The 25,044-nt window shown below is 50.7% G+C and overlaps 1 protein-coding gene across 1 annotated transcript; it reads left to right on the forward strand.

Annotated features, from left to right (window-relative positions):
* Positions 1-1,479: 1,479 nt before the first annotated feature.
* Positions 1,480-21,510, forward strand: LOC136790791 (uncharacterized). The gene is made up of 11 exons (XM_066996576.1): positions 1,480-1,612; positions 5,981-6,210; positions 6,830-6,980; positions 9,673-9,770; positions 9,873-10,017; positions 13,206-13,279; positions 13,505-13,604; positions 15,206-16,066; positions 16,640-16,790; positions 19,115-19,257; positions 20,235-21,510. The coding sequence occupies exons 1-8, from the start codon at positions 1,480-1,482 to the stop codon at positions 15,289-15,291; spliced, it is 1,017 nt and encodes a 338-aa protein (XP_066852677.1). The 3' UTR covers positions 15,292-16,066; positions 16,640-16,790; positions 19,115-19,257; positions 20,235-21,510.
* Positions 21,511-25,044: the final 3,534 nt, after the last annotated feature.

Genomic DNA, 25,044 nt, shown 5'->3' on the forward strand with positions numbered 1-25,044 from the left:
GGCTGCGCGGTGCCGCGCCTGCGGTCTTGAGCCGCGCTGCCTTCTGCCGCCGCCTTTGACGAAAAAGCGGTACCGCAGGTTGAGCGGCGCCGCGCACGCGTGGTAGCGCCAGCGCCGCCGGCATCCGCCTTAGTGCCCCTGTGTGCAGCACAGCGGCAGCGCTCTGCTCCGAAGCTGAAGTGCTGGAACGAGTTTGGTGGTCGGGGCCGCCCCGGGACGGCGCGCGGGGCAAGGCGGCAGGCGGTCGGCTGTTCCAGGGGCGGTGGCCCTTGTGCCGGGCGGGGGGCGTGCCGCGTCGTGCCGGACCCGTGCTCCGCGGGGCTGTGGGGTCTGGCGGCGGCGAGCCCGGCTGAAAAGGGGCGGGGGAGGGAGGGAGAGCACGGAGAGGAGAGGCGGGAACGGCACGGGGGGGGGGGGGGGGGGGGGGGGGGCACGTTCTGGAGTCCCCGCGGGGTCACGTGGGCTGCTCCGTCCCGAGGCATGCTGGGAGCTGTAGTCCTGCGCTGCCGGGCGGCCGCCTCCGTCGCTGCGCCGCGACTGACCCCGTTGTCACCGTCGCTTTGGCCCGCGTACGGCGTGTCACACCCCGGTGTGTGCTCCGGGGGCGTGACAGCGCAGCCTCCGGATCCTTACCGAGGAGGAAGCCGGGGGAGAGAGCGAGCAAGAAGTGCCTGAACCGTGACATCGTCCCGGCGGCACGCAGAGCGGGAGCTGCGGTGAGTGTCCTGCCGCCCGGCCCCTTTCTTAACCTGTCCCCTGTCCCGCGGAACGGCGGGGAACAGGATGGCGGGGGGCGGGGGGCGGGGGGGGGACCGCTGCTCGGGGAGGGCTGGGCGTCAGTCAGCAGGTGGTGAGCAATAGCATCACGCATCGCTTGCTATGCGACGTTCCCTCATCATTGTTGTTATGATTTCCCTGCCTTCTTTGTCCTATTAAACCGTCTTTATCTGAACCCACGAGCTTTGACTATTTTTTCTTCCCGAGTCTCCCACGGTGGGGAGAAAAGCACCACTCAGCCATTCGCTCTGGCCGCCTGCCGGGTTAAGCTGGAACGAGAACACAGATGGGAAAGAGTAGAAGGCGCGCCTCCTCGTTTGGCTTTCAAAAGGAAACGGACTAACAAGTTACTCTAGCGAACAGTTTGGGGTTGACTGGGCAAGTTCTCCTGACTTCGGGAACTTGTCAGGACTACCGGTCTTCTCTTTCTAATGTTATTTTTCATAATACTCACCGCAAAGCGTTGCCGAATTTGACAAAGTTACAGGGAGGTCGCCTGTGACGTCTCTGCATCTCTCTGGAAAGGGGGATGCGTTGCGCAGAGGTGCGACTCTTTTTCTGTAATCTCTTGTCAAAACTTTCCGGGTAAACGGATCCTTCAGCCCGTTGGGTACGGACAACCTGCAGGGTTGTCTGCCATTCCCACGATAGGGATAGCTGCAGAGAGGGTACCGAGTGGGAAGGAGATCCGAGCGACAGCTAATGTCGCCGTTGAGAGCACCGTGGGATGGGAGCAGCTGGGGACAGGACGCAGAAGGAGAACTTGATGAGAAGGAGCTGCTCTGGAAGGTGGAGGTGGGCAGCGACCCAAGAGGACCAAAATCAGCAGGGGAAGGTGGGATCGGGGAGGTGGGGGGATGTTAGGAATGTTAAGAGAGGAGGAGCAGCCGACAGGAGCGACTTTTTCTCTTTCCTATGGAGGCAGATGATGATGGAAAACCTGCCCCGAGGAAACGCTTGCCATTTCCCATTCAGGCTGTAAAGCCATGCGCGCGTCTTCCTGAGAATGGCTGCGCATGCGTGGCGTCACAGGCCGTGAGCTGCTTGGGCAGGGATCTCTCCGTGCGGGGCGGCGAGTCCCCGGGAAAGCCATCGTCTGGCGGAAGAAAGCCTGGGGGGAACTTCTCAGAGGTAAGAAGCCTTCAAATGTACGGGGACCCCTAACGCGTGCACCGAGCATGCGAGACAAATGTCCATGGCACAAAGATCAAAAATGACTTCTCAGAGGTAAGCAGCTTTCCCTTTGTTCCCCCGTCCTCTCAGGAGCCCTCCTTACGCTCTTTGCACATGCTTGAGGCCCACAACACTCATTTTCTCCTCTATTTAGCATTCCTAGTCCCTGCTGTGGGGAATAATTGCCTCAGGTGACCTGAAAATTAAACTGATATTCACGTTTTAAAGAAAAGGTACAGCACTGAAGAAGCTTCCAGGGTGGAGTGTAGTTGCGCTACATAAAAGATCCTGAGGCCTCCAACCTTAGACGTTGATCACGCTGGGGGAACCTGGTGTGCTGACTCTAAGAGGAACAGCAGTACGGAGTGTAGAGCAGAGCGGAGGCGCTGCGGATAGGCTCTGTGACGAGACGGGAACTTGGTTGTTCTTATGCGTAACTGAGACTGATTTCCAGTGGAATAACAGTGCTGCTAATGGGGTGCTATCAGACGCTGAGAGCAAAGATACACTTGCCTTTGAGTGGAAAGACCCTGAAATGGGGTGGAAGCAACAACAGAGATGGACAGTTTTACCTCGGGGCCACCAAATTTATTTGGGCAAGTTCCAGAACAAATTTTTGAGCAATTCCAGCCTCCGGAGGAGGTGTTCCTCTTGCAATATGTGGAGGAATTCTTACTGTCAGGACAGGAGAAAACAGTTGTGAAGGAAGCCACTAACAAGCTATTCGACTTTCTGGGAAAACAGGGCTTGAAAGTATTGGAAAATAAATTACAGTATGTAAAAAGAGAAGTCAAGTACTTAGGGCATCTAGTGTCTGAGGGAAAACAAAGAATAAATCCAGAGAGGATTCAGGGAACTGTCGAGCTACCCCTACCCAAAACTAAGAAAGAGAACTAAAAAGTTTTGAGAGGGGGGGTTTTTAAGGAATCAGGAGCCACCAAGTCCAAAGGAAAATAGATACTCCCTGATGGGAGAGAAATGCTGAATCAAGTGCTAGTGAGGCAAATATTAATTTTATATTAATATTAATGTTTTATATCAGAGAGCTGTTGGGGAATTCAAGCAACGTGTGACGCTGTGCTACGGAAACGTGTATGTGTAGGAGTATACATACTTTGGCTGAACAAGTACGCTGGAGTTGTGTAGTATGTCAAAAGGTAAATAGGAAAATTATCCACAGTCAGCCCGAAGCGGGGCAAGAACCAGGAATTCAACCCTTCCAAAGCGCACAGGTGGATTTTACAGAACTCCTTAGAATAGGTAGGTTTAAATACTTAATGAGTCTTGGTCGATCACTCGTCAGGGTGGGCGGAAGCTTTCTCTTCGGTATCTGCTACCGTGAGCATGGTAGCCAAGGTAATTCTAGAACAGATGATTCTCAGCTATGGAGTCACTGAAAATACTGACTCTGATCAAGGAAGTCACTTTGCGCCACAAATATTGCAAGGGCTAATGTAGACTCCAGGAATTAAGTGGAAATTTCACGCTCCTTGATACCCTTCCTCTTCTGGAAGGGTGGAACGGATCAGACAGTAAAGAAGCAATTGACTAAGTTCTGGAAACTCGGCTCCCCTGAACGAAGAAGCGCTTACCTTTGGCACTTCTCCGAATTCAAACTGCACCAAGAAAAGATGTGGGAAGGAGTTTCACCATATGAAACGTTACTTGGATTGCTATACCTGGACAAAGGGAATGAATTACCTCAATTTGAGACGAAAGATGCTTTTCTTAAGAACCGTGCACTTGGGCGGTCGTCCTCTTTGTCGTCTCTCAGGACCTGCGGATCATTAGCTCAAACCCCACCCTTGGAAGCCCTGATCCATCCATTCCAAGTAGGAGATTGTGTTTTGATGCGAACATGGAGAGAATTGAAGCTGCAACCTGAGTGGGAAGGACTGTTCCAAGTGCTCCTGACTACTGAGATGGCAGGAAGAACGGCTGAGAAAGGGTGGACTCATACGTGGGTAAAAGCATCAGTTAACCCTGATACCTGAGAGACTGCATTAACAAAGACTTTTAAGGTTAAAACTGTTAAAACTATCTATTGTAAACCTTTAACTTCTCCTTAGAAGAATCCTTAATGAATTAATGAGTAAAAGGGATTGAATTACACAGAACTGGAGTGTTTACAGGGAACACTCCCTGGAAGTGAGAGAAGGTGGTGGAGTATTTAATCCCCACCAGAAGAATCCTTATTAGTTTGTGATTTTTATTGTTTTGCTTAATTATTATTTCCTAATTATTACAGGGATGTGTATATATATATATAGAGAGAGAAATTATGTATTTTAAGTTTATGTTAGTAATACCTATTCTGAATGCATTAGTGGTAGGATAGAGGGAAAAATCAGCATTTCCAATGAATCCAGAACATCTCTTGAGTTATATCTCGAAATAATTGCTGGATTTGCACCCACGTGCCTAGAAAGACTGAAAAGGCCTTGTCCTTGATTGCTATTTCCAGCAGCAACTATGTCTGGATACTCTAGATTTTTAAAAATGACAGATCATACTCAGTCCTCGGAAGGAATAGATTTTGAAGTTGAGCTCCCTGCACATAATCATGGCTACAATATACCGTGTTATCGAAGGTGCCTTTTAAACAACAGTGATAGAAACTCAGGGGGCGATAGTACTGACCCTGGGTGTGGAATTATCCACGCAGGGAATAATCCACGCTGCACCAAATATGGTAGCTACAGGAGCGCTAATATACATAGCGCGTGCCAGATGCAACGTGAGAATCCTGCAACTGGATGGCCTGTCCCAAATGGCGAGAGGTGGTACTGGCTACGTGGCAATAAAGCCAGGAAGGTGTTGCCCCTGGGATGGAAGGGAGCTTGCACCCTGGAGACAATAATTCCAAACGTGACTATTATTGAAGACCCACAAAGCCAAAGCCCCCTTGAGACCACACGCAGGATTAAGCGGACTCCAGACAATTCTCTAGTAAAATTCTCTAGTATTTCACAGCTTTGCAAGGTGGTTTTTACCTCGGTTAGGGGTGGGTGAATTAGAAAAAGCTATTGTAAATATCTCCGCTATAACTGAAGAACTAGAAAATAAGTTTGATAAGTTTGCAAAAATAGCACCGTAGAATCGAATAGTATTAGATTCATTAATAACCTCATAAGGAGGAGCGTGCACTGTAATTAATGCTAGTTGCTGTATAGATGTAGATCAAACGGGATGGATTTGACTGATATTTGGGGGGAAAAAAAGGTATACTGGGGGGCATGGGGGGGGGGGAAGATCCTACATAGAGTAGCTCAAGATGACAGTTCCTGGGCATTTAGAAACATTTGGGAGAAACTAACTTCGTGGTTACCTGAACAGAATTGGCTCAAACAACTATTTGTTGGTATTGTAAAAATAATGGCGTTGTACGCCTCCCATCCCCCGTGACATCCGAAGAAGACTATTGCGCCTTAACGTTGGAGAAACTCAAGAGCGCGGTACGTGAAGAGGTGCAAAAACAACAGTAGGAGTAAGGAAAGGAGAGGAGGGAACTGTGAGAAACTGAGTTGTGTTTTTGCAGTAGAGAACTAATTTTCTGTATTCCGAGGTAGTTGTGCAGTCATAATGAGGAGAAACGCCACGTGGGTAAGCGGACAGTAGGCGGCCTCACTGTTCCGAAATAAGGCAGAAGCTTGAGGAAAAACAGGTTGAGCAGCGTGGGCACGGTAAAACAAAGATCACAGGTTCCTGAAACATAAGAAAGGGAAAAAAAAAAAAAAAGGAAATAAGAAGGGAGAAATTAAAGGGTTGAAAAAGAAGTAAGATTGTACATACATGGTACATACAGGGGAGGGGATCAGGTGTCGGGGAACAGGGACTAAAAGTTGATGCTGTGCTTACTGCAATGCGCTCCTGATCGGCAGGACGCCCGCCACTGCAACCGCGAATAAAATAGCCTCAGAGAAGATCGCGTGTCAAGAAAATTATTTGAGATGTTTCTCGCAGACAGACTTGACGAGAGAGGACCAAGAACACCCGCGCCTTCTTTAAAAATAAATAAATAAATAAATAGATAAAAAGGCAGCACGGGGGCAGCCTCAGGGTCGCCTTCCCACAGGGAAGCGGCGCCGTGATTGGCTGGACAGTGAGGGCGGAAGTGGCGTCACGGCTAGCCTTAACTCAGGGCGGAAACGCTCCGTGATCGGCTCGGAGGAACGCAGGGCGGAGGTGCCGTGCAGGGCTTGCCGGCACTATGGGCGGAAGCTGTCGGGCCGGGCCGCCGCGGCGCGGTGCCGCAACGAGGTTGGTGGTCGGCGCCGCCCCGGGCCGGGCCGGGCCGGGCCGGGAGGGGGCGAGGCGGCGGGCGGTTGGGGCGCCACGCGGTCGGCGGCTTCTGCGGAAACGGCCCTTGTGCGGGGCGGGGGCGGCGCCGGAGCGGAGCGGACCGGGCGTGCGGCGGGGTCTGCACTGCGCGGGGCTTCGGAGGGCTGGGGGAGAGGGGGGCGAAGCGGCGCGGGGGGGGGGGGGCGGGCGGGCGCAGAGAGGGCGGCGGGGGGGGGGGGCGGCTGCGTGCGCTTGGCCGACTCCCCTCTGGGGCGGATGGACTGCTCCGTCCCGCGGCATGCTGGGAGCTGTAGTTCTGTGGCGCGCGGCCGGTCTTTCCCCGAGCCGGGGCCGGGGCCGGGGCCGGGCCGTGCGCGCCGGGAGGCGCAGGTTGCCGCTGGCTGCGAGCGCGGCTGCCGGCGGTGAGGCGAGCGAGAGCCTTCGGGGGCGCTTCCCCGGAGCGTCGGGCCGGGAGGGGTGGGGGCTGCGGCGGCCGGGCGCGGGTCCTCGCTGCGCTCGATCGTCGGGCTGCGCCTCGGAGGTTTTCCTCCCCCCGCGCGCTGACGGCCGGCTCTCTCCTTTCCCTGCGGCTCACCAGGGCAGAAGCAGCTCCCCGCCGCTGGGACCCCCGCGGGGTTTGTCGCCGAGCGAAGGTGGCGCGGCAGCTGAAGGGAGGAAAGCTGCAGCTGGCGTGCTGCAGTCGCAGGTTTCCCAGGAGAAAGAGCAGCCCGTCTGTCCCAGCTGTCCGGGTAAGTCGCAGCGACCTCCGGGTGAAATCCGGGCGTGAAGGGGATTTTGGTGGCTCTCTTAGACGGCTAGCCCTACCAAAGGTCGCATCGGTTACAAAAGGTAGTAGTAACCTTGCAGTTTGTGTGTTCTGTAGCGTCTGTAGCACAATAAACTGGCAGGTGAAGGAATGAGCGGGTACAAATACACGTGACTCTACAGCTGAGATTAAATAACGTGCAGGTTCTTCTGTGTTTTGTCTTTCAAAGCGCGTTGTTTGACTCGGTGGTCCTTAACGATGATCCTCGGTGGTCCCTTCCAACTCAGGATATTCTACGATTCTGTTGTTGCCGAGCGCCTGAGCTTTTTGCTCACATTACTGAAGAAAGGAATGGCTGTGCTTCTTCCCCACCCCCCTCTCTTTTTCTTTTTTTTTCCTCTCCTCTTCTCCCTCGATGACGGGGACTCGAAATGTTTTTCTCAGATGTCCATGTGAAAATTTAAAAAAAAAAAAAAAAAGAAGCTGATGGTGAACACTGACAGAATTGGGTGACACTTTCAAGGTAGAGGGCAAAGAACGTGGAAATTTCTAGTACGTTAGTGTTACTCTGTTAGCAAAACCGACGTACACGCCGCTTGCTGTTCCTAGTTTTTTGGTTTGGCCTGGTTTTCCTTTCAGAAGTCTCCCCGAAGGCCTTTGTGGACAAAACCTTGTCCCGCTTCAGCTTTAAGAATTATCCTAGAAGTAATGAACAAGTGCTTGCAGGGCTTTATGGAACGCTAGTTGTGGTCAGTCAAGAACGACTTGGGAGGCAATTCCTTTCGTGGAATTGTAGAGTGATCGAGAGATCAAGGCCAGCGTTGTGAAGAAATAGTGCCAGGTTATAGTCACAGGTGACTGCCTTCTGAAGGGAACAGAGGCTCCCATCTGCAGACCAGACCATCTTTACCGAGAGCTTTTCTACCTGCCTGGGGCTTGGATCAGGGACATTGCTAGCGAGCTTACGAGCTTAGTTCAAACTTCAGATTATTCCCTACTCCTGCTCTTTCACGTGGGTACCAACAAGTTTGCAGCAAGAAGTCTGTGTTCAATCAAAATAAATTTCAGGGCCCTGGGAAGATAGCTAGAGGATTCAGAAGCACGGGTATCGTCTAGCATTTTGGGATATATTAAACACAGTGTAGGCAGCTGGTCAAAAGAGGTGATTCTCCCACTGTATTTAGCGTTGGCGAAGCCTCTCCTTCAATATTGTGTGCGATTCTGGGCTCTACAATATAAAAAGAACGTTAAGATCCCTGAAAGCGTACAGAGGAGGGCAACAAAGCCGGTAAAAGGACTGGAAGGCACGCCCTGTGTGGACGCTACGGTACTTCTGCTAGCTCCTCGGAATTGTATATAGTCATGAGTAACGCTCCTGATTCTAAATACATAGTCTTTCCCTGCATATAAGCCGAACGCTATTCTACAATCGTTTGCTTCTTCCGGCAGTGGATTCTGTCTTTCAGTGATTTATGGGTACTTTACATGTCCTGGATATTGCTTTCCAGATACCTGGAGCTTGCTAGCTTTTCTGTCTCCCAGACGTGTGGCTGATAGTGGTCTAGTCTTGTGAGCTGTGCTGCCGTGAAGTCTGTCACCTGTTGATGTTGAAGGTACTTTTCTGGAAAGAGGAAGGTGGTTGGTACAGTTTCACACCAGGCCATCAACAAAATCACGTACTCTTTTTATCATCTCCAGATGTGTTTCCTTCGGTGGCTTCTGGACTTTGGTCCATATTGTAGGCCCCGAGAAGGAAGGAGGTTGGCTTTTCATAACCACAGTTTCTTCCAGCTGTTTCAGATGGATTTCATGGTTGATTCTAGTTGAAATGACTGCCTCAGGAAAAAAAAATAACAAAAATGGTAGTCCAAACAACTTATAAAAAAATAAAAATAAAAAACAAACGAAAACACCGCTCCCATTTCCTCACAGCTTATTCATTTGCTGTGGTATCTTCTTTATGGAAAGAAGTGTCCTTTCCTTCCCAAGCTGTAAAGGAAGAGTTCAGGTACTCTTCACTTGTGCGCTTTAATCTGTGACGTGTTTGTTCGCATAGAACTTCTGGGAAGTTTGGCGGTAGAGTTTAGGGTTTACATGTTAGGTAAACAGAAGTATCGCTCAACTCAGAACATAGTTAAATAAAAGTACAATATTTATTTAAAATGAATAAGTGTGTGTCTATAGTCTTGTGTCCTTTCTTTGCAGAACTCAATAGTTAGCCTTTATACATATTTCTAAGTTGCCCGGTTTATCAGTGTACAACACAGCATTCGGGAATATCATCTGAGATTTTAGGTGAAGAGGACTGTCCTTTGTTCAGTTGTGCACTCTTGTGTGTCAGCCCTGATTCTGAACCGTATAAAAGCTGGAAACTTCTTTCCGGTTTTCTCTCTAACCTCACTGAAGTGTGGGTACTTCCCAGCGTACGTGATACTATTCAGCATGTGGATATTCTGTTTCCTCACACTAGCTACAATTCCGGTGAAGTTACGCATCTTGAGCCTGCATGTTAGTGTTTCATCCTTTCAGTTCCACAAAAGGAGGGTTCAGTGGAAGTTTTGAATCCTGTAGAGTGGAATACAGGTTTTTAGCCTCAAAGGCTTTAGTTATTTTTCCCTGGTGAGCTTTGGAACAGAAGATATGTAACATTAACAATTTTTTATTATTCATTTCAGGACTCTTTGACAGCCCTCCTGGATCCGATGATGCAAAGCTCACTGACATATCCTACCCAGGAGACCAACAATCGGTGACGTTTGGAACCAAATCCCAGGTGGGAAACATAAGTGATCAAAGTGGAGCAAGAATTCGTGTTGAGCATGGGGATTCAAATAACAAGTGCATTTTCGGGAACTGGCTCTATCCTTCATCGCAGGTGAAAGCAGCTCTGTGGGCCCTCCAAGGAGGCACCTCTGCAGTGATTGCAAGTGGAACCCACCCAAAGATCTCGGGTCATGTCATCACAGGTGTTGTGGAAGGGAAGAAAGTTGGAACTTTTTTTTCAGAGGTAAAACCTGCAGGTGAGTACGGAAGTAACATGTACATTGGGAGCTGTAGAGATTTCCTGGAAGTTTAGGGTCAAAATTTGGCTAGGCCTGCCTGTTCAACAAATGGGAAACTACGCTCTGCTTGACAAACGGCTTTTGAAAGGTAACTTTTAATGTTGGAATAGAACATCTTGAATCCTCTGCTCGGGTTCCTTCCAGCTGATGACTTGCTGCATCAGACTTGCATTCAAAGAACTGGGTAGAATTTGTATTGCTTTTAGTCTTAGAGGTTATCATCTATTATTGAAGATTCCAGGGTGAAAGCGTGCATATAGAATGTACGGCTGAACTAAGATAGTGTGTAGTTTGGGTTTTTGTCGTAAGTTCTTTTAATGACTCGGTCTTTTGTTACCGTATGCAGGAATGTTTTCCTGCCTCTGTGTTGCTGTGACAATGTAACAAGGGCCGCAGAAAGTCAGACCAAAGATCGGTGGTCTTAGCAGAATGGAACGAGTATAGAGCGATACTTGTGACTTGCACTTTAAGACAAGCCAATGCCTTTGAGTATAAAAACGCTTAATGTGTTTCTTGTAAAAATCGGCCATATCCTTTGAACCCATGTAAACACTTAGCATCCGTGGGTCACAGCAGTCACGAGCCTTAACTAGGTATTGTGCGTAAACTCTGGAGCTAGCACTATGTGGAGAACTGCTTCCTTTATTTTGTGTGTGTTTGTGGGCAGGAGGAGCGTTGAAGTTTGCTTCCTGCTAGCTTTTGATGCCCCCGCCTTCTGTATGGAAAGAGAACACGGGTGATCGATCTCTGTTCAACTTCTATGATATGAGACATCGTCTTTTCCCTCATCGTCTCTTTGTCACATGAAAAAGGTTTTTTCTTAGTCCTTTTCTACAGAAACTGTTCCAAAAGTTTGGCGATCCCTGTTTCTCTTGGCTGAAACTGTTTTTATTCTACTGTGACCTTTTTAAGATAGGCAAAAATAAAATTCTGTGTAGCATCCAAGATGCAAATGAACCTTCAGTTTATGAGATAGCAAGGCTAACTTTGAGTTTTGATTAGACTGGTGATGTTTCTTGTTGCCTTTCCTAGGCCTTTTCCAAAAGCTTAAACGTGTAAGTTGCTCTTCGACGCTGATGAGCATTGGGGTGACGTTTTCATAGGATTATGTGCAGTACCGAGGCCTGATTTCCCCTTTTGCCTCTGCATTTCTTCACGTTTATCTGCTTTGAATTGTGCTTGCTATTTGGTTGCATAGCGGCTGCAAAGGAATCACAGGCTGGTTGAGGTCGGAAGGACCTCCAGAGGTCACCCGGTCCAACACCCCTGCTCAAGCAGAGCCACCCAGATCTGGTTTTCCAGGACCACGTCCAGACAGGTTTTGAAACCTCACAAAGACCGTGACTCCACGACCTCCCTGGGCAGCCTACGCTAGTGCTCAGTCACCCTCACAGCGAAAAAGTATTTACTGATGTTCAGGAAACCACAGGAGGGGAACATCCTGTGTTTCGGCCTGTGTCTGTTGCCTCCTTTTTTGTTCCTTGGGTACCAGTTAGAAAAGTCTGGCTTTGTCTTCCTTCCACCCTCCCTTCGTGTATTTACAGACATCGATGAGATCCCCTCCAAGCCTCCTCTTCTCCAGGCCGAACGGTCCCAGCTCTCCCAGCCTGTCCTCATAGGAAAGGTGCTTCAGTCCCTTACCGTCCTCGTGGCCCTCCGTTGGACTCTTCGCAGTGTGTCCAGGTCTCTCCTGTACTGGGAGGCCCAGGCCCAGCACTCCAGGTGCGGCCTCACCGTTCCTGAGCAGAGGGGGAGGATCGCCTTTCTTGACCTGCTGGCAATACTTTGCCTAATGCCACCCAGGATACCCTCAGCTGCTTTTGCAGCAAAGGCACATTGCTGTTTCGTGTTCAAGTTGGCGTCCACCAGGAAACTTAGCTCCTTTTCCGAGAAGTTCCTTTCTGGGAAAAAGTGCGATATCAGCGCTTTTCACTTTGTCCTACTGCAATAAATTTGTATCAGCTATAAAGCTTTTCATCTTGTAACCCCACGTCTCAGACGATTACAAATATGGTGAACAGCAAAAGTAAAGGTGAAATCTTACTGCGACCCTTCCTCTACCATGGAACGTGGTTACTCCCATTCTTTCTTTTGTCTTCTGTCTTCCAAAACACGCTTGAAATAGTCAGGTACCTTTTTAAAATGAACTCTTATCTCCTCGCGTGTGTCACTTTTTTTCAAAGAACACGAAAATACGCTCTACTTTATAAAGTATGACCTCGCTTTAAAAAGCTGTTTTAACGCTCCTTAATTAAGTCTTCTTAATCAAGTGTCCGCTAGTTCTTTTCTTACCTCCTGTTATTTTCCTTAACGTGGGAATTCCTGCTCTGGCAATTTCTGTAGGACGCTTCTGAAATAGAAGTCCGGGCCTATTAGTCACATTTCAAGTCATCTGTCCTACAGACAATTTCAAGAGAGTTAAAAATGAAAACGTAGCCTATCCGTGAGCTACTTGAGAACTCCTTAGTGAAATGCTGCGTGAGCCTTTTGACTTGTTACTTCTGCTTCTGTTTCAAAACTTGTTCTGTATCGTTTCAGTTTGAGACAGGTTCTTTGATATCCACGCCAAGAAGAAAACCTTTCTTCCGTAGGAACCCTTCAGTGTGCACAGGGAGAGGCGTGGAGAGAGCAGCTATTCTGCAAGCTGTTACTCAGGCCGCTTTTGGCTTCCAGCGCTGTTTGTACATTCCCGTGTTGTTTTGCAATCTTTTCTCTTTTCGTTAGTTGTCTAATTAAACTTTTTCAAAGGATGCCTCCCTGTTTTCAGTTTTCTCCTAAATCTCTCCTGAGATTTAGCCGTCCTTGTATTCTTTTGCTCTTTGTCAAGTCTCTTTGATACAAGCTGTGTGCAGCTTTGATACGAGCTTGTTTGTCCCCTATGACCTGGATGATCTTGCTGAATCTCCGTGATGCCTTGAAAAGGGCTGTGCTCGGGGACCGTGGCAGCATTTTGGTATCTGATACAGATTTTCCTGTTCTGGCATACAGTGAATTTCTTTGATATGTCTATTAGGACCGTACCTGTTTTCCTGCTTTGAGTAAAGAGTTGGAAGATGAAAGGTTAGCGTTCGTTTCCTCCCACATGGGCTGTAACCTTTGTCTGCGTGTCTTGTGGTTGTGTTTTGTTTGTTTGTTTGTTTTGGCAGGCCCTCCAGCAGAGCAGCAGGGTGAAAGGTCTCGAGCTGGTGGCAGGACCCTGGCAGCTCTGCAGCCTGAGCAGGTGAGAGAACAGTATGTGCTCACTCTTTAAGGTTGGGAACACGTGGCAAGCCTTAAAATACAGGTTTATAACACAAATGGGTCCTGGAAAAAATCAGCTGGCTCCAAGCATCCAGGGAGTCAAGACGGCGAGAAGATGTGTCAGTAGAAATGAGCTGAAGTGAGCCAGATGTCAAACACCACGGACTTCATATAAGGATGCAGTTCAGAAACTTTTCTCTTTCAGAGAGCGGAGATTGATTATCGTCTTGCTGACTTGTTACCTGATCAGAGAGAAGAAATTCTCTTGGCAAACGAGAAGGACTTAGAAGAAGCTGAAAATAAAGGTAATATTATGGGTCCTTTCATGGTACTCCTGTTGTCATGAGCTTTTCTGGGCCTCAAAGGAAATGAGCAGAACTAGAATATTCCGTCACCTGCAATTGGATATTACGGCTGTCACAGGTTAGTGAGCCCAGGACTTTGAGAGCTTGTCAGTGGAAACAGCTGCAGCTTCCATAATTACATGAGAGATGTCTTCATCAGAGAAGACAGAGAGGCCTTTGAAAACAGCAACCCACGGCATTGTTTAAAAAAAAAAATAAAAATCTAAATAAATAAATAAATAGCGTTTTCTTTTGCCAAAGGAGGCTCGCTTTAGGAATTGAATATAGCAAGTATCTGCCCTGTTATCGTCATGTATGAAATAGCATGAGTATCTCCTGGGCTGGTTAACGTAATGTTTGGCCCCTGTGGGGAAGGTTGTTACTGAAAAATGATGCTTTCCGGAACGAACCATGTTACCTTCTGACCGAGGAAAGTACAGTTCAGGCAGCATAGACTAAATCCGTTCTCTTGCATTCGAGGGGTGCATTGAGAAGCTGGTCTTGGGTTAGAAAATGTGTGAAACTGGCACGTCACAAACTGTAATGCAGAGAGGTCTTTGATAACAAAAGCGTATTTCTGTTGGTGAGTTACTGGAAGGCTGCAAGAAGTCTTGCCTCAAAAGACTCTTCTGAAATGAATTCTGTTGCCATCCCAATTTTTTTTCCTCCACGGGCACATTCTTGGGACTTGCTTCTGCAATGTCGAGAGTTATTCAGGGTTGGTTTTTGATACCCAGCGTAGAGAAGGAGTTAGCTTACGTTCAGGTGCTGCGGTTTCTGCACGTGTCTTATAATGTAGGTTCCCTGCTTAACTTGCAATTTATGAGGTTCCTACCAATGAGCACTTTCCTGTCCATGCCGAACGCAGCTGAGTTGCAGGCTACCATTAAACATCAAATGTTTGATATAGATTGCTAATAGCAAATCGCAACTGTTAAGAATATATGCTAAAAAAAAATTAGCACAGAAAGTAGAAGCTCTAGGCTGTGAGTGGTCTGTCCCATACTGATACTGCATGTTTGCACCGAGGCAGAATGATTGCTTTCACTCGCTTGTGGAGCGATGAGTCTAGGCTCTCACTGCTAGTATTTTTAGCAAGACTGATTGAGCATTTCTCTAACATATGAGCAAGTGTTTGAGGAGCAAGTGATGGGTATGGGCACTTAGAAAGAGACTGCCAAAGGGCAGCTTCCTATTTTATAACTGAATTTTGTGAGCGTTGGTCCTCGTTTCATACTGAAGGGGAGTAGGCTCTAGTGAAGGGAGTATGTTCACGTGAAAGGAAAAGGCACTAGTCTCCCTCGTCTGGCATTATTACTTCCTTGCTGCTAGCTCTGTTCTTCATAGAAAGCCAGCATGTTTCCTCGTCACATTCTAGTCTGCCTGCCTAGACTTCAGCCTTTGCCTCCTGGGTCTCTTGCCTTGCATAGACAATCTCTCCCCTTCTCCTCTTCTTCTTCATCTCATTTGTAAACCTTTTATCAGGCTGATTCTTACTGGCTTCCCACCCCCACCCTCCGACCTTTTTCTATTTTTTCCTTTTTTTCTATTTTTTTTTACAGACTTAGGATGGCTTGTCTTGTTACTTTTTTTCCTGCCAGCCCCCAGCCTCAAGTTCTCCGATGCGACTTCAGAGGATCATCTTTGATACCTCCGCATCTGAATAATACGGTTTCTGTCCCATGCTGTAGCTGACGGCAGGACGGACTCTGAGTGCAGAGGAGAGGTTGCTTCCTCCCTAGTTTCCTATTGCGTCCCATACTGGTTTGGGTAAGCAATTTCAGAGGAAATTTGACTTCTCCGTGGAGCAGCGTGCGCCTGACAGCTAGCTGGAGACAGCACACACGGCATTGAGTCAGCGCTCCGAGTGCGGTCCTGAGTTGCAGTAAAGGTAAAACAATTGCAGACTGACAGTTTAGCTTCTAAGGAGCACATACAAATAGCAGGTTTGCCTCTAATGCTTAAAAGGCGAGGTTCCGAGATCATATTTCACGGACTGCTTCCTATAGATTTCAAGAAATGCAATCGTTCTGAAGCACAGCCGCCCTCTGTTATTGTTTAAAGGGAACAAACTGCCTTGAGACCCGTTACCTGCGAGGGAACCGAGGGCGGAAGTGACGTCAGGGCGTGCCTTCCCTGAGGGCCAAAACGGCTCCGTGATTGGCTGGACCGTGAGGGCGGATGTGGTGTCCTGGCGAGCCGTCATTGAGGGCGGATACGCTTCATGATTGGCTGGGAACCCAGGGCGGAAGCGGCGTCACGGCTAGCCTTAACTCAGGGCGGAAACGCTCCGTGATTGGCTCGGAGGAACCCAGGGCGGAGGTGCCGTGCAGGGCTTGCCGGCACTATGGGCGGAAGCTGTCGGGCCGGGCCGCGCCGGGCTCAGCTCGGGTCGGGCCGCCGCGGCGCGGTGCCGCAACGAGGTTGGTGGTCGGCGCCGCCCCGGGCCGGGCCGGGCCGGGAGGGGGCCAGGCGGCGGGCGGTTGGGGCGCCACGCGGTCGGCGGCTTCTGCGTAAACGGCCCTTGTGCGGGGCGGGGGCGGCGTCGGAGCGGAGCGGAGCGGAGCGGACCGGGCGTGCGGCGGGGTCTGCACTGCGCGGGGCTTCGGAGGGCTGGGGGAGAGGGGGGCGAAGCGGCGCGGGGGGGGGCGGCTGCGTGCGCTTGGCCGACTCCCCTCTGGGGCGGATGGACTGCTCCGTCCCGCGGCATGCTGGGAGCTGTAGTTCTGTGGTGCGCGGCCGGTCTTTCCCCGAGCCGGGGCCGGGCCGTGCGCGCCGGGAGGCGCAGGTTGCCGCTGGCTGCGAGCGCGGCTGCCGGCGGTGAGGCGAGCGAGAGCCTTCGGGGGCGCTTCCCCGGAGCGTCGGGCCGGGAGGGGTGGGGGCTGCGGCGGCCGGGCGCGGGTCCTCGCTGCGCTCGATCGTCGGGCTGCGCCTCGGAGGTTTTCCTCCCCCCGCGCGCTGACGGCCGGCTCTCTCCTTTCCCTGCGGCTCACCAGGGCAGAAGCAGCTCCCCGCCGCTGGGACCCCCGCGGGGTTTGTCGCCGAGCGAAGGTGGCGCGGCAGCTGAAGGGAGGAAAGCTGCAGCTGGCGTGCTGCAGTCGCAGGTTTCCCAGGAGAAAGAGCAGCCCGTCTGTCCCAGCTGTCCGGGTAAGTCGCAGCGACCTCCGGGTGAAATCCGGGCGTGAAGGGGATTTTGGTGGCTCTCTTAGACGGCTAGCCCTACCAAAGGTCGCATCGGTTACAAAAGGTAGTAGTAACCTTGCAGTTTGTGTGTTCTGTAGCGTCTGTAGCACAATAAACTGGCAGGTGAAGGAATGAGCGGGTACAAATACACGTGACTCTACAGCTGAGATTAAATAACGTGCAGGTTCTTCTGCGTTTTGTCTTTCAAAGCGCGTTGTTTGACTCGGTGGTCCTTAACGATGATCCTCGGTGGTCCCTTCCAACTCAGGATATTCTATGATTCTATTGTTGCCGAGCGCCTGAACTTTTTGCTCACATTACTGAGGAAAGGAATGGCTGTGCTTCTTCCCCACCCCCCTCTCTTTTTCTTTTTTTTTCCTCTCCTCTCCTCCCTCGATGACGGGGACTCGAAATGTTTTTCTCAGATGTCCATGTGGAAATTTTAAAAAAAAAAAAAAAAAAGAAGCTGATGGTGAACACTGACAGAATTGGGTGACACTTTCAAGGTAGAGGGCAAAGAACGTGGAAATTTCTAGTACGTTAGTGTTACTCTGTTAGCAAAACCGACGTACACGCCGCTTGCTGTTCCTAGTTTTTTGGTTTGGCCTGGTTTTCCTTTCAGAAGTCTCCCCGAAGGCCTTTGTGGACAAAACTTTGTCCCGCTTCAGCTTTAAGAATTATCCTAGAAGTAATGAACAAGTGCTTGCAGGGCTTTATGGAACGCTAGTTGTGGTCAGTCAAGAACGACTTGGGAGGCAATTCCTTTCGTGGAATTGTAGAGTGATCGAGAGATCAAGGCCAGCGTTGTGAAGAAATAGTGCCAGGTTATAGTCACAGGTGACTGCCTTCTGAAGGGAACAGAGGCTTTGGGTGAAACCGAGGCGTGCTCATAAACTTCCTGCAGCCCAGGCTCAAAGGCTTAATCAAATTTGCAGAAGCGCGAACTGCTCGGCGTGGGAAGCGCAAAGGAAAGCCACGTAGTGCCTGCCAAGCTGTAGTAGCTTCTTAGACCTAGAACGAATTGGCCTGTTGAGCTCTGTCTCTTTGTTGCTCAGTCTGTGGTACAAGAGGCTAACCTTTGTCCCGCCTCAGCTTTCAGAGTTGTCCTAGAAATACACCGGTGCTTGCGGGGCTTTCCAGAACGCTGGTTGTGGTCGGTCAAGACAGACGTGAGAGGTGATTTCTGCCTGTCTGTCTGTCTGTTGGTTATGTCCCGAGAGTTTTGCTTGAACTGTGTGCAACAAAAGAGGCCTTGAGCCCGTACTGAGCAGCGAGAGAAAGCAAAACTCCAGGTAAGCGCTGGCCGTGGCAAAGTTGCTTGGGAATTGAGCGGCTGGGGGCTTTCCAGCAGAACTCGGTACGCAGACAGAAACGTGACCTTCGAGGTCTGCCTTGCGTTGAAGCTGTGGTATTTGACCCATAACTGTATGGAGCTGCTAAATCCTAGAGGGGATGATAGAGACGTCCCTGGTTCAGCCTTTTTTGCCACAGTCATTGCAGAAATGTTGGAAAAGTGAGTATCATCCCTCTCTTTAAATTCATCTTTTAAAGCGTTCTTTCTGCAGACTCCTGTCTGTGGTTAGGTACTTGATTTGCGTGAAACAGAGCCAGACTTTCCTATTAACTAGCGCCCCGATTGAAATTCCCTGTCATCGGAGGACAGGAACTATAAATGGTGCTTGGCAGTTTAAAATCTCTTGGCTTCTATGGAGGCTAACTTGCCAAAGCGAATAGGAAGTAGCCTAAAGTTCGGTAAAGACGCTGAATAGAAAAGGTCCTCTTCTTGACGGGAAAAGAGCTTTGCAGAACACAAGCTCTGTTTCCCGTAGGGCTCCCTACTTACCCACCCGCTCAGCGATTATTGCAGGCTTTGACTGGTCCCCTCAGGTCCAATATCGCACAAGCGTTGTGCCGCAGACGGTACCTTAGCTTACTTTCCATCTCGTGCTGCGTTACTTATACCCACAGAAGACTTACTTCAGCGTCAAATAAACCCCGTGCGAAGCGTCCCTGACTCATGCCAGTGGGACCATCCTGTTGTGGCTGGTAAAATCCAGGAACAGGACGATGCTTGGAAGAATGTAACCTGTGGAGGAGCAGGCAACAGTCTCCTGTTAGGCAACAGGTTTTCGAGACTGGTTTTCCCACCGCCCTGTGCGTTTTGAAGGAGGCAGTCCCTAAGCTGATGCAATCCAACTGCATCTAAGCTGTAGGTTGGTACTTCCATAAGCTATAAAGGAACTTAACGTGTTGGGTTTTTTTGTTTGTTTGTTTGTTTTTTAATCGAGGCTCGTGTGCGTGCGTTTGGCTTGTCCCGATGGCTGGTGTAGATGATCACTCACATGCCCCAAAGCTCCTTGTGCTGATGTTGGATCTGCCCCTTGGCAAAGGACTGCATCCCGTGTGTTCAGCTTTTCTTCCTTACCGTCTCGTATGTATGTATGTATTTATTTACTTTTCTGAAAGAAAGGGTGGATTTTTCATGGGTCTCTCTGTGAGCGTATCGAACCAGGCTGTTCAGATGGCTGTCGACGAAGGGGATTTTGTTGGCTCTTTTAGATAGCTATTCCTACCAAAGATTGCATCGGTTACAAAAGGTTGTAGTAACCTCGCAGTCTCTACGTTCTGTAGCGTCTGTAGCAAAATAAACTGGCAGATGAATAAATGAGCAGGTACAAATACACGTGACTCTACAGCTGAGATTAAATAACGTGCTGTTTCTTCTGTGTTTTGTCTTTCAAAGCGCATTGTTGCCGAGCGCCTGAGCTTTTTGCTCGTGTTACCGAGGCAAGGAATGGCTGTGCTTCTTCCCCCCTCATCCCTCTCTTTTTTTTTCTCCTCCTCTCCCTTGATGACAGGGACTCAAAATGTTTTCCTCGGATGTCCACGTGAAAATTTAAAAAAAAAAAAAAAAAAAAAAGGCGACGGTGAACACTGACAGAATTGGGTGACTTTTTTAAGGCAGAGGGCAAAGAACGTGGAAATTTCTAGTATGTTAGTGTCACTCTGTTAACAGAACCAACGTACACGCCGCTTGCTGTCCCTGGTTTTTTGGTTTGGTTTTCCTTTCAGTAGTCTCCCCAAAGGCTCCACAAAGGACACCTTGTGTATCTTTTCTGTTCTTCCAGGATTCATTTGTCAGGAAAGACAACCATGAAATCCAAGGGCTGTGGACAACCATCTACCAGATGGTTGTTGCAGTTGCCTTTGGTCACGTCATTCGTCCTTTTAGCTCGCCCTTTCCTTTACCTTGAGTGGAATTTTTCTTGCCGCGCTGTTTGCAGTGGTAACATTGCTGCCGAGGTGTTTTTTGACTAAAAATGATCTTAACTGTAGTAGTGAATTCACAGATTGTGGCTTTGTGTAATGACTCCCATGATCGCAACTTTTTTTTTTCCTTTGTCACAGATAGGAGAAAAGCTCTTTCCAGAGAGATGGAGAAGGAATTAATTATACCTCTGCCTCATTCTGTGAGACCGGAAGACAGTGAGTGACTAACTGTAAGCTGCGATTCTCAGGAGTTGCATAGCTAAGAGTCTCGGGTTCCTTCTCTGCCTGAGCCCTAGGGCCTTAGGCATGGGAAATCTTAGGCTTAATGTTTTTCCCTATGAAATACTGTCACGTTAAGGGGCATAGCTGAGTAACTGTTACAGTTGTGGTCGGATTCAGGGTACTGACCTATCATGGTCACGGATTCACCTAAATAATGTAGCACGCCCTTGGTCTAGTCACGTTTAATGAGAACTGTCACGGCTGGGAACAATGCAATGAAGGGCAGTGTTCAAATGTTACCCCACAGAGTCCCAGTGCGGAGGGTGGCAGGGGGAAGAGAGGCTCAGCCCGTCGACTGATCCCAGAAGTCAGAAAGGTATCCTTCGTGATGGTATCTTCCCTAACATCCCCTTTCACTTCAGACAGTTTACATTATTTTCTCTCCTTTAGGTGGGGCTTGAGTGACTCTCGTCAGGCATACCTTGGTTATGATTGGTGAAAAGTTTTCTTGCTTTTGTTTAAAGGTAAGGGGTCTGAGAAATTCATAGCACGCCCTCAGTGAGGGGTGGTCGTCCCTTGGAGGCACGGACCTTTTGGGATGGAGGTGTGTTTTGGTATTATGACGATACTAGAATGAGCAAAAGTTCCCTAGAGTACAGTGTTTTGTTAAAAACATGACAGGTCGTTGGCTCAGGGTAGCAAAGGTGCAGCTTATCAGTGTGTCTCAGCTTATCAGTGGGTCTCAGTGTGCACGAGAGCATCGGATCCCCATCTGGTTGCAGAGCCTATCCGTGGTGTTTCCACTCCGCTTTACGCTCCCTCCCCTTCCTTGGAGTCAGCACACCGAGTTCCCCTAGTGCGATAGCATGTAAAGTTGGAGGCCTAGGGAACGCTTAGGTAGCGCAGCTGCCCTCCACCCTGAAAGCTTCGATGCTGTACGCTTTCTTTAAAAGGTGAATATGAGTTTAATTTGCCTAGTTACTTCAGGCAATTACTCTGCAACTACCCAAAGCAGCGACAGTGAGAAGCCCACTTCCAGCATCCGCTCCCCACGCAGGGACGGACAGACGGACGCCGCTCTTTGCCTTGCCCGCCAGGGGAAGGGGAGAACGACGGGGCAGGGAGCCTCACCGCAGCCCCCCTCCCCGGAGTCCTGCACAGCAGTTTAATAAAGTTTGCTTTCCGGCCCGTGCCCCCTTTGGTGGTTGCCATCCCAGGAAGTGGCTTTCGCCGTCTGTGTGTGGGTGCAGGTTCCGTAGCGGGGTGGGTATGGAGGGGGGGTGGCCCCGTGTCTGTCGGCCGGAGTGCGGGGCCAGCCCTGCCAGGTGGGGGGGCAGCTGCCTATTGTGGGACGGGGAGGGCAGCTCGCTGCTGTCTTTGCTCCCTGGGGTGGGGAGACTGCTCTGTGGGGTGGGGGCTGCTTGCAGAGGCGCAAGTGGGGAGGGGGCTGGGGGTTCCCGGCAGGACCCCCAGGGCAGGCGATGGCGTTGTGGAGGCCGGGTCCCGGGGGATTGCCGGCTGGGGCAAGGAAAGCCCAGGCGGGGGTGGCATGGGGTGGCAGGCACAGGTCTGCGGGTGCTGGGCTGCAGGTGGGGAAGCCTGGGGCTGGCTCCATGGTGTCTGCAGTGTCAAGCCGCCAGGAGCACCATTCCCCCAGCAAGCCGGGAGTTGTGGTCGTTGGGCCCAGAGCATCCCGTTGCCCGCGTTGGGTTCGTTGTTATTATCTCCCTGCCTTTTTTGTCCCGATAAAAAATGTACTGTTACAGCTTGCCGCCGCTCAGCTTCCCAGCCGTGAGCGGCACGTTGCTCAAGGCAGACCCTTCCTCCCTGAGGCGGCGCGGGGTGCAAATTTCTGCTGTTTTCGTTTGTGCTTTCTCTGGGAAAATGGTCTGGGAAGCCGTCCCTGCTGCCCTCAGGACGCATCCTGCCGGTGAGAAGCGGGTACTGCAGGCGGCGGGGCCACGCATGCGCGGTGGTGCCTTTGGATGCCCCCTTCCGCCACCTGCTGGTGAAAATCCGGTACTGCAGGCGCCTTGGGTCAGCGCATACGCTGTGGTGCCCCCTGGCGCTCTCTGCGCCACTTGGTGGCCAAAAGTGGGTACTGCAGGCGCCTCGGGGCCGCGCATACGCTGTGGCGCCCTCTGCCGCCGCCTGGTGGCGAAAAGTGGGTACTGCAGGCGCCCCGGGGCCGCGCATGCGCGGTGGCGCCCCCTGGCGCCCTCTGCCGCCGCCTGGTGGCGAAAAGTGGGTACTGCAGGCGCCCCGGGGCCGCGCATGCGCGGTGGCGCCCCCTGGCGCCCTCTGCCGCCGCCTGGTGGCGAAAAGTGGGTACTGCAGGCGCCCCGGGGCCGCGCATGCGCGGTGGCGCTCCCTGGCGCCCTCTGCCGCCGCCTGGTGGCGAAAAGTGGGTACTGCAGGCGCCCCGGGGCCGCGCATGCGCGGTGGCGCCCCCTGGCGCCCTCTGCCGCCGCCTGGTGGCGAAAAGTGGGTACTGCAGGCGCCCCGGGGCCGCGCATGCGCGGTGGCGCTCCCTGGCGCCCTCTGCCGCCGCCTGGTGGCGAAAAGTGGGTACTGCAGGCGCCCCGGGGCCGCGCATGCGCGGTGGCGCCCCCTGGCGCCCTCTGCCGCCGCCTGGTGGCGAAAAGTGGGTACTGCAGGCGCCCCGGGGCCGCGCATGCGCGGTGGCGCCCCTGGCGCCCTCTGCCGCCGCCTGGTGGCGAAAAGTGGGTACTGCAGGCACCCCGGCGCCGCGCATGCGCGGTGCCGCCTTTCAATGCCCTCTTCCGCCACCTGCTGGTGAAAATCCGGTACTGCAGGCGCCTTCGGTCAGCGCATACCCTGTGGCGCCCCCTGGCGCCCTCTTCGCCACCTGGTGGCGAAAAGTGGGTACTGCAGGCGCCTCGGGGCCACGAGTGATGTTACTACATCATTTACTACATTTTTTCCTGCGAGTGATGTTACTACATTGATTTTGGTTTTGGGGTGTAATCTGTTATGCTGCTAGATTTTTCTTCCTGTGCAGAAGAAAAGTTGAGCTAATTCCAGTTAGCTTCAGTAACTTGCTTTCTCATATTGTCATTTCAATATTCAAAGCTGAAGCAAAAGCATTGGTATTGTTGCTTCTAGAGAGACGCCAGTTCTCCGGTCTGCACTCTGCATGCTGTTCAGATAAGCTAGAAAAAAATAAAGGAAAAGAAAAACAGCTGCTGCTTCTCCTGCTCTCTTTCTGCTTTCTACTTTCTTGTGCTTTGCCCCTCCCCTTTCCCAGGTGATTGGCTTTGGGTTCCAGGCAGGGCCTAATGGTAATTGAGTCACAGGCATCCCATCAGAGAGCTCATTCTGCCTGGACTGCAGTTTGGGGTAAGTGCTTTGTTTTTGCTTCAGTCAGTTGCAGGGGTCTTTAGGTGGGTCAGAGTCTACGGACTGATGCGTTTCCAAGTAAAGATAGGTACGTCCTTCTTTGTGAGGTAACAACTAGTAGGATCCTTGCTGATCCTGGCTGGAATAATAATAATGCACAACACAGAAATCATATGAGAGATTTGGGGTCAGAATGGGAAAGTACTCGTGGATGAATCCCAAGGACCTGGTATCCCAAGGTCTCTTGAAAGTTCATTTTGTGATTAAAGCCTGGCAAGATACACAGAAAAAGCTCCAGAAGGTGGGGGTTGTAGTGAACAGTCACTGTGGGGGGCCCTCCTGCGGGAGGCCCTGGAGGTGTATATCGGGAGGGGAGATGAGAAGGAAAAGCAGAGAGCGAAACTAATGGTATTGACAGTGTAGCAGGTAGTGAGGCAGAGGGTTGGAGAGAGAGGAAGAAAATCATCTGGGGGAGTCAGGGCCAGGATGGAAAGGAGAGGAAGAGAGATGAAGGAATAGCAGGCAAGGAAAGACAGGCTTTGAAGTGTGGCCAGGCTGGCCGTTTCAAATAGGAATATCCAGAGTGGAAGAAGGAGGAGAGAAGGAAAATGGGAAAGTACAGGCTGGAGAAAGATAGAAGTGTTAAAAAGGGTTATTGAAGGTGTTAAAGGTGGGGTATGTAGTGTTTGACAGAGCTGTTTGAAGTTGAATGAGCAGGGAAAGAGGATGAAGGCATTATCTAAGTAACAGTCTAGAAGTTTTGGTATATTTGCTGTGATGTTTGGTCAGTTTCCCAAGTATGGGGGGGGGGGGGGCAGCCTGCTCCACCCCCCCTCTCCCCCCCCCAAACCTTGGTATGTGAACCCAATACACTGGGGCAGCTAGATCATTACTGGCTTGTAAAGTATCAGGGATTAAATTAACTAATGAAACCCTAAAAGTGATGGGGGTAGAAGGGGCTGGGATAACAGCCCCACTTTTGGGGGATACCAGGCTGAGAGTAGGGGATAAAATGATTACTGGGCAATTACTGTATGTACCAAAGGCAGGGACTAACTTGTAGGGAAGGGATTTGATGATGAAATTGGGCATTCAAATAGCAAATTGTTAGACTGGAATAACAGTGTTATTAATGGAGTGCTCTCAGGCCCTGAGAGCAAAGATCTATTCACCTCTGACTGGAAAGACCCTGAAATGGGGGCGGAAGCAACAATACAGATGGACAGTTTTACCTCAGGGGTTTACAGGGCCACCAATTTATTTGGGCAAGTTCTAGAACAGATTTTGGAGCAATTACAACCTCCCGAGGAGGTATTACTGTTACAAATATGTAGATGATCATTTATTGTCAGGACAGGAGAAAAGA

The sequence above is a fragment of the Anser cygnoides genome, chromosome 4, assembly GCF_040182565.1.
Source record: "Anser cygnoides isolate HZ-2024a breed goose chromosome 4, Taihu_goose_T2T_genome, whole genome shotgun sequence".
Classification (NCBI taxonomy): Eukaryota; Metazoa; Chordata; class Aves; order Anseriformes; family Anatidae; genus Anser; species Anser cygnoides.